Here is an 11987-nt window from a genome sequence, read left to right on the forward strand (position 1 = left end):
AGTTTATAGAGTTTGAAAGACACACGCCCAGTCGAGGAGACAAGTCGGAGCATAACAGAGAGAAAGACAGCAAATTTTAGCAAGAATACTCACAATGCTGGGAGGAATAGAAGAATATTCACCCTCTGCCATAACTTCCACATGTAGCGAAGCCAATGCTTTGCCTCACTGTGTCTCCACCCCACCAGGGAGGGAGTAATTGGCGAATTAGATTTTGGGAGTGATCCGGATCACCATCTGGATCCAGGAATGTTTTTAAAGGATTCTTCGCTATTGGGAGATAGGGCTGATGGAGGAGGTCTGCACTCTCTGAGTGCTTTTCTAGTTAAATTTGTGGCCGTATCACGCTAAAAACATTTCCAAGCTTAAAAACAAGTCTCAGTCATTAGATTTGAAGAGATTTGTACCTTGAACAGTTCTGTGTCAAGAGTGGCTTTAGAGCATTTTTGTTAGAATGATCTCTAATGGACACTGATAGTTTTGATGTGCTTCTGTGATCACATAATGGCAGACAAAGTGTCCAGTTAATAAAGCTAGCAGGTCTAAGTCCAGCAAAATTAAAAAAAAAAAAAAAAGAAGAAAGTGACAAATGATTCAGATGTTGAAACTGAAGGAGCAGAGAGAGCTCTTTAGGTCTAACTCTAATCTGTGCCTTATAATTTAATTTTTACATGTTTATCTGTGGGTTATATGTTATATACATAAAATGTTTAAATAATCTATAAAAATTAAAGTTAAAAAAAGATTGGAGCAGTGCCTCTTTATAATATGAAACACCTCAACATGGAAACAATCACAAGTAGATATGATTTAGGCTATAGGTATTTAGGCTGACAAAAGAGACAATGAAATTATTCGCCTGGGTGTTGTTGTTACTAGCACTATTTTACAACCGTTTAACTCAGGACTTCTTCCTTATTTGCAGCTTGTTTTATGTGACACTCTGTGGGTCAAGCATGTTTCATTCATGTCTTTTGCATGACCCTGTGAGTTTCATTCTAAAAAAACAATTATAGGAAAACCAACAGACCTTCCAAAATAAGATTTAGATAACAACCTAATAAGATTTATTGTCCCTTGAATCTTGTTTTCAGATCTTCATCAGTACTTGGATGCAACTCTTTGTCTCTTTGTCTGCTAGTAAAAAAAGAAAGAAGGAGTTGGGGGAAATGAAGAGGCAGAAGGAAAGAAGAAAGATGAAGGGCAAAGAAGCCTTTTTCATAGAGAGCATTTATTTTGGTCTAAAAATCTGCCCTGAAAGTCACATTAGCATTTTTTTTAACACAATGAATGTCAATAGCTTTTCAGAAGAACCACCCTGAAATCCTCCTGATGTGGTTCTTTACATATGCACCTCACAGAAGTAGACTATCCCTACTGTAGGTTCACAACACATCTATTACTACCTCTAGTAAAAGGGGTTTGAAAGAGGCAAGAAAGGGGTCAGCTGACTCAGCAGTACTCTTTGTGTGCATGTCTCATTTTGTGTGTGTGTGGAGTGCCCTCTGTGCTATGGTTGCTTGCTTTCCTGCAATGTGAATTGACAGATGGGGACACGTAATATCACAGCGTAGCAGTTTCAGCATGAATGTTGCGAAGCATAGTGACGGCAAAGCTGTTGTTGCTGAAATGAACTGTGAAAAGACCTCATATCTCTCATATCTGACTGTGGGTTGGAGAGTCTCCTGATGATATATGTTATGTAAAAAGACACGAACAAAGAAGACAGAACAACAGAATGCACTTTACCCTATGTTAGGGGTATACTTGCCTTTTCCTTTGGTGCTATGTGTCATTTTACACAATCTTATTCAGTCTGCATTTTTAGACTGAAATGCCTGCATTGATTAAATATGGCAAAATCTTTGTGTATACTTCCATTACCTTAAATATCTCCAACCCCCATAGTGTTGTGGCCCCACTAGACATTTCCAGGTAAAAAAGAAATAAAGCTACTCACAAAACAATCTGAAAGACCCATTTTAACACCTTTTCCCCCTTGTTACATGCCACTCATGCCAAAGCCAAAATGCAACATCTGTACAAACACCTTATGGAGTTCAGTTTTTGTATTGAACAGAATCCTCAATCCCAAATGGGATTCAGAGCACCAGGTCTCTACTCATCCTCTTTAATGACTAAGAGCCCCCTGATGCTGAGCATGCTGGCAAATATCAAATATATAATAATTTAGGATGAAACAGTGAGCTTTAAGTTGATGTAAAATGTTTAACTCTGTTTTTCCACATCACTGGTCAGACCTGCTGTAATCTGCCCCTAAATCCCTGAAACATGCTCCCCTGAATGATTTTTGACTTTCTTTTTCATCCTGGGAGCTCTGACATGACACAAGAGAGATGTTGCAGTTACACCTACTGGCTATTGGTATCATTGGATCAGTCAGGAAGCAGGAAGTGTCTGCTCTGCTGGGGAACGCTAATAAGCAGTGACACTGCCTGCAGAGGGCAGGAAGGATTAGAGGAATAAAAATAACTCTTTCTTACTGGGTACATATGTGTGTGCCTTCCTCTTTACGATCTAATAATTCCTTTTAAATCAAAAAATATTCACTGGAAATGGTAAAAAGGGCATGCACCTGGATATTACAAATGAATTGATCTGATTTGATCCTCAGGAGGAGGAATAAAATTATGTTTTCATCTACAAAGCACTGATAAATGACTGGTCAGCAGTATTTGCCCATCTGAATAATGCTACATTCACCAGGAATTGTAGCCTTTGCATCAAATCCCTAGTTTTCAGAGACATTAATGCCACAAAATTGTTAGAGCATAGACATTAGGTAAAATGGATAAGCAACCAGAATTTATTTTGTTTAAAAAAAACATCTGCAAAGTCACCCTTTTCTTTTGTTATATCAATCTCTTAAAATGTTCATTATGACTCCATAAACTTTTTCCTGTAACACTGATGCAGCAAGGCTGAAGGATTCATGGAGCATCACAAGTTGATTCAGCACCATTCAAACCACAACGCCCACTCCATACATCAGACAAAATAAATGTTGAAAAGGTGACATGTATAATCAATCTTCTTTGCAGTTTGAAAAAGTTTTTTTTTACGTGCAATCAAGTATTTCATGGTAATTCAGGGTTTTAATTTTTAAAATGATGTCAGTGGTTTTTATATGAGGTAAAAGGCCTCTAACGGCCCACCTGTAGTACCCCCACGGGGCCACCAGTGGGTCCCAGCCACACTTTGGGAAACACTGCACTCGACAATTAACTGATTTTAAAACATGTGAGACCATAGACATAAAGACAGTTTTAAATGATTTTTTTCATCTTATACTCTGAACACTAGGACTACACATCTACTGTCTGTTGTAAAGATCTTACAGTAAGGATTGCTCACAAGAGATCTCACAGAAACCTGCCTGGTCTAATGTGACGCTAGAAGAAAAACAAAAAATTAAACAATCAAAACCATCAGCAGTCAGTCCTGGCATGTATTACTATAGGCACAAAAGTCAAAAAATGAGGAAAAGAATATGAATGAAATCCTGACTGAAGGGAAGGTAAAGTTGTGTTAATGTTTGTGAGCCACACAAGTACATAACGTCCGGTTGACTCTACCTTGACCTTGAACCTTGACTTGGGATTGGCACATGCCCATCCTGATTATCAGATGGCACAAATAAGACTGTAAGCCAGGCTTACAGTCGTGTAGTGTTGAGCAGCCTTAGTAAGCTTTTAGCAAGCTTCAGTGGTTGAAAAATGTATTCATTAACAAAAATGCAAACAGCTGGCATTTAAGAATTTGGAGTATGAAAGAATATGAATTTTGATCTGATACAGAGGATTTGTTATTGTTTTAATAATTGCCAAAATCCGACTTTATGGTTTAAAATAACAGTGTTAATTCGCAGTAAAGTTTATTTCTGTGCATGATCCCTGTTACTTTACACTGTCTGATAAGCTGAAAAAGAACAAACAGATCTCTGTTGACAGTCATAAACAACAAGGCATGTTTGCTAAAACACTGATATGGTTAAACTTTTATTTTAGACCTAGTTGTTCAATATGTTGGTGTGAAAAGAAGTCAGTGATCTAAATAAATGTTGAAGATGAAATCAGGAAATATCTAGTCAACCCCCCAAAAAACATTTTTTTTTTAAGTTTAAAAACCTTTCCTCTTAAAGTAGATTTCCCTTTTACCACTGAATCATGTAGAGACTTTGATCTCTGAGGTAGTGAGGTTGATATCTTCACTGTCCGCCTCACCTGTATGACGTTTATATCAGTTTATGCATGCATTTGATATATAATATCATTCAATCATTACTTTTTCACATAACTTGCATCTGATCTTTGAAATGTTCTCTCTCTCCTTCTCTCAGATTATCTGTGCAGCCCAGATGAGAACATTTACAACATCGACTTCACCCGGTTCAAGATCAGAGACATGGACACGGGGACAGTTCTGTTTGAAATCACCAAACCTCCATCCACAGGTGAGTCACCTCTGCAGACAGAGATTATACATACTAGTGCTGGGAAAATAATCAAGATCAGGATTTTTGTTTCCGCATGACCCTGAAAACAAGCTTTACAAGATTAAACTATCACTAATCTGCATGCTGCTATGCTCATTATGCCCATAGGTTTTGTTGTGCAGTACATGTTTCAGTGCTTCTTGTTATATTTTGATTACATCACATTATATAAAAGGTATAGTCAGGCCCTTGGGGGCTTCACCACACTCAAATACTCAGCAAAATCAGCAGACAGCTCAGTCTTGGGGAAAACTGACATATGGTACAAGTGCATCACGCAATGGCTCCCCCTAATCACGCCGCCCCTTTTGTGGGTTTGAGCATGAAAACTTGTCTAATTTCCAGACACATAAAGAGCCTTTTATTGTTGTGGTAAATAATTATCAATGCTTTTAATTTTTTTATTGATTGTTATTTTCAAGTATTTACATGAAAAAGTTTTTGCCCCCTTCCTGATTTTTTTTTTTTTTGCATATTTGTTGCACTCTGTTTCAGATCATTGAACACATAGATATTATATTAAATTAATATTAGACAGAGATTACCAAAGTAAATGAATAATGGGGTTTTAAATGATGATTTCATAGATTAAGAGAAAAAAGCCATCCAATTGTAGCTGGCCCTATGTGAAAAGTCATACCCCCCACTTAATAGAACCTGTTAGACAAAGTAAAGTAGACTAAAAGATCTCAAAAAGCAACACTTCATGCTGTGATGTAAAGAAATTCAAGAACAGATGAGAAACAAAGTCATTGGCATCTATCAGTCTGGAAAAGGTTGCAAAGCCCTTTCTAAGGCTTTGGGACTCCAGCGAACCACAGCGAGAGTTGTTATCCACAAATGGAGAAAACTGTGAACAGTGGTAAAACTTCAGAGAAGTGGCTGGCCTAATAAAATTACTCCATGAATGCATCGACGACTCATTTAGGGGGTCCCAAAAGAATCCTAGAAATCCTAAGATTTGCAGGCCTCACTTGGCCCAGTTAAGGTCAGAGTTCATGTTTCAACAATAAGAAAGAGACTGGGAAAAAATGTCATCCATGGGAGAGTTTCGAGGCCAAAACCACTGCCTACCAAAAAGACCACAAATGCTCATATCACATTTGCTAAAAAAAAAAAAAAAAACATCTTGATGACTTCTGGGAAATTATTCTGAGGACTGACAAGACTTGGAATGTTGAGTCCCGTTACATCTGGTGTAGTACTGGCAAAGCATTTCATATAAAGAACATCATACCAACAGTTAAACATGGTGGTATTGTGCTGGTCTTGGGCTGCTTTTCTACTTCATGACCTGGATGACTTGTAATTGATGGAAACATGAATTCTGCTCTCACCAGAAAATCCTGAAGAACGTCCGGCAAACAGGTTGTGATCTCAAGCTCAAGTGCACTTGGATTATGCAGTAGGACAATGATCTGAAACACACCAATAATAGTCCACCTCTGAATGGCTTAAGACAACAAAATGAAGTTTTTTTTAGTGGTCTAGTAAAGACCATGCTGTGGTATGGCCTTAAACAGGCTGTTGACACTTGAAAACCCTTCTGTAAGGCTGAATTAAAACAATTTCTTAAAGACACAGTGATGTGAAAGACTCATAGCCAGTTATCACAAACAATTGATCGCAACTGTTGCAGAGTGGCACAACCAATTACCAGGTTTAGGGGCCAAGGTTTGGGTGTTGTTTTTCCTTTAATCAATGAAATCATTTTATTTTTACCTGGGTTATCTTTGTCTAATAGCAAAATTTGTCTGAAGATGTGAAACATTGAAGTGTGACATATAAAAAAAAAATAAATAAAATAATGTAGGGGGAAAATAATTTTTGACAGCACTATATACCATTTTCATATTTTTAGGCTTATTTATTGCTAGTTCTTCAAAGTGTACATCGTGTTAACAAGAATTTTAAATTTAAAGACCTGCAGATGTTGTAAAATAAGTGATTGTTTTTGATAATCTTGATCTCAGTGTCTGTCAAATCAATAGTTGTACACTTTTGTCATGATGGAGCAGCTCCTCTACATAAACTGTAGTTAAAAAAAATAAAACAGCATCTTTCTGTATAGCTGCACACAGTCTTCAGAGACATACTCTGAAAAACTGGAGAATCACCTTGTTTTCAAGTTTTCCTTGTTATCATAGAAAGTATTATCCAGGAATCTTCCCTCCTTTAGTAAAAACTGAGAAGAGTTAATGAGGAACATTTTACAGCTTTTTGTACTGAAAGTTTAAACATCATATCTAAATCTTCAAAGAATTGAATAACCATAACCTGGATGAATGAGAGCCTACACTGACGGTGTCCACCAGAGTTGGTCCTAAATCAGAATTAGTCAAATATGTTAAATGGAGCAAAGACGGATAATAACGGATAATCTAATAAAAGCAATGGCTATTTCAGTCAAAAACACAAACCATGTTTAAAAATCACAACAGTACCTCTAAATCTAAGCTCTTCATCTAAGACAGAACTGTGTGACCATGGATGAACATTTAACTTTAACATTTAGTTCTATTTATAACAAATTTGCTTGCATTACCCACAAGTAAACCATAGAACAAGATTGTAAATCTGTATTTATATTATAAAGGGATTTTTAATAGGCTTTATTTTATTCATTGTTTATAGTCTATTACAGAGAAACAAGGGCAATGTTTCCATATTTAAGAACTGTATATTCTGTCCTGGTTTTATATGAACTGATCACCTCTGTAGACAAAGCAGGAGAGAGGAGAGACGTTGACCCAAATGCTGGACGATTCGTGCGTTACCAGTTTACTCCAGCTTTTCTCCGACTGCGGCAAGTTGGAGCAACGTAAGTTTTAATGCATGTAAATATTTATCAAAGAGGATGCAGAAACTAAACACTGGTTGATTGGCTGTGTGTGTCTCTCTATGTCCAGGGTGGAGTTCACGGTTGGAGAAATGCCGATTGACAACTTCAGGATGATTGAGAGACATTACTTCAGGGATAAGTTACTCAAGAGTTTTGACTTTGAGTTCGGCTTCTGCATGCCGAGCAGCAAGAACACCTGCGAACACATCTACGAATTCCCCCCTCTGTCAGAGGACAGCAGTGAGTACACAAACACACTAAAAAATGATCAATCAATCAGTCCTTTTTTTTATTTGTATGGCACTAGTTCATCACCAAAGTTATCTTAAGACAATTTAAATGGAGGACAGGTCTAGACCATATGCCGTTATATTACAGTGTCTATAAAAAGTATTCATCCCTCAGATGTTTTACCCTTTGAATCAGTCATGGTCCTATAATTATATCAGTCATATCAGAAATGTAATTTGGCTAAAATGTGTAAGAGAAAAGAAGTGCATAAATATAAACCTCCTTCAAGTCAATATTTAGATGCACTTTTTTTCTGCAGTCACAGGACTGAGTGGATAGTTCTCAACCAGGCTTGAACACTTGGACACTGCGATATTACTCTATTCTTCTTTGCAAAACTGCTCAAGCTCTGTCAGGTTCTACGGGGATCAGACTTGAACATCCCTTTTCAAGTCCAGCCAAAAATTCTCTATATGACTGAGTCTGGGCTACTCCAGAACATTCACCTTGTTACCTTTAAACCATTTCTGTGTAGCTTTCACTGTGTGATTTGGACTATTGTCTTGCTGGAAAATAAATCTTCTCCCAAGCTTTAATTCTCTTACAGACTGAATAAGATTGTCCTCCAGGATTTTCCTATATTTTGCCACTTTCATTTTAACCTCTACCTTGACAAGCCTGTAAAGGCCTCACTTATACTTTTCAATAACCTTTCCTCTTAACTGTTTGGAAAGTTCTTTTGACTTCATGGTGTAATGGTAGCCAGGAATGCTGACTAACCAGTGACTGGACCTTCCAGACACAGGTGTCTTTTTACCAAAGTCACTGGAGACACATTCACAGCAGTCTGGTGATCTCCATTTAATTAACTGCGAGACCACTAACTAGGTCAGTCACTTTAAAGAGGGTAAATATTTAAGCAGTCACTTATTTTACCTTACATATTTTTATTTAATTGACATTACTTTGTAGAAATCTTTTTTTCATTTGGACATTATATAGGGGTTAAATACTTTGTATGGGCACTATAGTTTATGTGCTTTTGCCATGTGGTTTGCCTGCTTGCTTCCGAAGTTATGGTATAGTTTCCTGTGAAAACATGAGCAAGATCAGAGTTTTCTGTGATGTTGTATGTAACTGTGTTCATCCTGCAGTTTACAACCGATGCTTTTTTGTTTCCTCCCACAGTCAGAGAGATGATCTTGCACCCGTACGAGACACAGTCTGACAGCTTCTACTTTGTGGACAATAAGCTGGTGATGCACAACAAGGCAGACTACTCGTACAACGGCGGGACGTAGAGACAACATGCTGTGACAAAGGACAGGTGGATGTATGGACTGCCAAAGGGGACGACTGGAGGACACTGCAAACTTCCAGTCAATCCAGTGCTCTCTCTCTCTATTTCTCTCTCTCTCTATTTCTCTCCCATCTATTATTTCACTCTGTCTTCTCTATCTCTTACTTTTTCTCTTCCTGAGAGGATACGGACCCGAAAACGCCGAGCCAGACGTGTCAGCAACCATGTGTGTCTGTGTGTGTTAGCATATATAGGTTAGTCAAAGCCTGAAAAGCTACACACACAAACACACAGATATCTGGATCACAGCTTCAACAAAGTGATTTTTCGACCAGCAAGTGAAAAACTTTTTAGGAGTACAGGATGGTTTTTGCTCTCTAGCCACGTCATTTAGTGTCAAAAAAAACAAAACTCTGCATCTTGAAACAATGATAGAAATTATTTTTCTCATTCATGTACATGTTAGGATGTAGAGAAACAAACCTGAAATCAACCATGTGTGTTTTTAGGACAGTTTTGATTATATTATTTTTCAGATTCAGTGAAGGTGTGCAGTTTGAATACTTTGTATGATTGTCTAAGTCCATGTGTGTAAGTATGTCAGTTAGAAGCATGACTACCAGCAGTCTGGTTAAAATACATTCATCAATAATGTGATCATCCTGTTAAATAGATTTAGGTCTGTTAGTGTGTTCAGTGGACAGTCATTTTGAATGGATCAGAGTTTCTTCCTGCTCAGCCCCAGTTGTATGACCTACACTGACTGTCGGGTGATGGTTGAACATATTTAGGTAGCTGCAATTTTCCTGATTCCAAGCTCAGTGTACGATTGCTTTACTTTATAATACTGCTGTGTCCCAGATGTGAAGACAAATTATTTTTTTCTCCCCTCCTCACTGGTTGACAGCTGAAAAACTAACTTAAAAATGAAAATATGTGGGAACTGCTTGTCTAGTTGTTATGACTGCACACCTCATGTACAGAGGTTGTTATCATTGAATAAGGCCGTCAGAGGTTGAGTTCAGCCTGCGACTCCTTTCACACAGGTCATTCCTCACTCTCGCTCTTTCTGATTTTAACCTCTGTCCTGTCCCAAGTTTTAGCAAACGTAGCTAAAGCTAACATAGTTATGTAGATAACATCTACGCAGCTTACATAGCTTTTTAGCTACTTAATCAACATATGCAACTTATGCAGCTAATGGAGCCACATAAGCTACATTTTCTGCTATAGAATATTTCCATGGAAGACAAGCTTCTTTCATGTAAGAAGACTGTTGCAGTGGTATTGAAATGTAATGTCTAAAGTTTTAGTGTGTTTTTCTGATCTGACAAAGAAGGTGTCATAGACAAACAAAAGGGGCCCTCAGAGAAGTACGGTCTGCAGCAAGACCCCTCTCAATAATCGTTGCTTAATGCTTGTTTCAGTTGGAATGAGTAAAATAATAAAGATAGATTCCTAGCTCAGTGTAATGTTATCAATGACTCCTGGTAGCTAATGGGATTCATTGGCTGCATCCTTCATATCCTAGCTCAAATTAACTTTTAGACTCTCATTAAAATTTGAACAAAGTAGGCTTTGAAATGACAAATCATGTTTGAATTAATGGGTTAAATCACGTGATGTTACTTTCGCTAGTTCCGGGGAAGCTGTCAAGGTTGCATCGGTCAGGGGTGGTGCGTAGAAATGAAAGCGTAAGGACATTTCGCTGGCAAAACACATAAATAAGTCTTCACACCAGAAACTGCTCTGAAGCTTAGTCTACAGAGGCCTCCTCCTAGGATCTATGCCTGAAATGAGACGCAACTGTTTAAACTAGAAGATGACCCTCTTTATTTTAGCCTGAAACCCAGCAGCATCTTAATGCTTTTTGACTTTCCACATGATTTCAGAGGAAAATTGCCGCCATGTAAACATGGTGAATTGTCTTAGCTCAAAGCACAAGCACTCAACAGAACCAACTATCAGGAAGCTTGTAAAGGTGATAATGAACACACTATGTCATATATGAACTCATCCAGCCTCCTGTGACTTTTAATAGGTGATAAAGAAGTTGTTGAAAAGTCGTGCTTTGTGAGTCCAAGTTTAAGTTTTGTTGTTTGAGAACTTTTCATAAGAGAATATGTGAAAACTGGGATTTGTTGATGTTAATGTTTTCCAGTCAGACCTGTGAAAAAGGAAGAAGACAGGAATGTAGCAGAAGATAAACTCCCTAAAATCTCATGTTTTTAAGTCTTGGTATAATGTTTCTGTGGCAGTGTCTCTAGTACGTGTTTCTCATTCTTTGTGTTGTCTCCCTCTTTCCTGATTTCTGTCTCTTGTACATTTCGTTGCCGTTGTTTTCTCTCAAACACATTTCTGTGAAGTGGGACCTGACTGTGTTGGTCTCTGGTAATTTGAGGGCCTTTATTTCACAGATTATCAGTAATTGTACTGTTTTCAGATGCCTCTAAACTCTAATATGCACTCTCAAGACAGAGATGTAATTGCTGTTAATTAAGCGTATGTGAACGTATGATGGCTGCCATGCATCCCTTTATTGGACTGGTGCATCAGCTGTATATGTCCTCAAAAATTCATGTGACATGGACAGGAGATGCCGTGTGCACAGGTCTGGTAGAGGCGGTGAAGAGGCCAAGGAGATGTCAACACAGCAGCAGAAACGCAAATCAAGAACAGTTATGTACAATGCATCATTGTCACCTGCAAAGAGACAAACATGTCTGTCAAACCAGCTGATGAAAAACTAGTTAAAGTTGGTTGTTTTAGTTTCTGTTTTCAGAACACTGCAGGAGCCAATGGCATCAAGAACTAATACAAAACTTCTCTGAAAATCAAACAGTTATGCATAAAAGTGTGATAAGAACTACCTACAGTATAATCACAGAAACTGTGTTTAAGAGAAGTTTATTTGATGTGCATATGGTTTCTTGTTCCATCTGTTAACATGAAGGAAGGGGAGCTTGTGAACTTTACTGCAGTCAGTCAGCAGGGGGAGCTCTAACTGTTTTGGCTTCACTTTTTGGGAGCAGTCATGTCCATCCTTTTAAATAGTTCATTCTAGCACAAGAAAAGGGTGGAAATTCGTTGAGATGGCT

At 37.9% G+C, this 11987-nt stretch overlaps 1 protein-coding gene across 1 annotated transcript in view; it reads left to right on the plus strand.

Annotated features, from left to right (window-relative positions):
- LOC121519010 (protein unc-119 homolog A-like) overlaps positions 1 to 11972 on the plus strand; it is a 30919-nt gene extending 18947 nt beyond the window's left edge. The window contains exons 2-5 of the mRNA XM_041801757.1: positions 4361 to 4474; positions 7238 to 7337; positions 7426 to 7598; positions 8778 to 11972. Of these exons, the coding sequence (XP_041657691.1) occupies positions 4361 to 4474; positions 7238 to 7337; positions 7426 to 7598; positions 8778 to 8890 (500 nt within the window). The 3' untranslated portion in view covers positions 8891 to 11972. The remainder of the gene's footprint in view (positions 1 to 4360; positions 4475 to 7237; positions 7338 to 7425; positions 7599 to 8777) is intronic.
- Positions 11973 to 11987: the final 15 nt, after the last annotated feature.

The sequence above is a fragment of the Cheilinus undulatus genome, linkage group 12 (genome assembly GCF_018320785.1).
Source record: "Cheilinus undulatus linkage group 12, ASM1832078v1, whole genome shotgun sequence".
In the NCBI taxonomy this organism is placed as follows: Eukaryota; Metazoa; Chordata; class Actinopteri; order Labriformes; family Labridae; genus Cheilinus; species Cheilinus undulatus.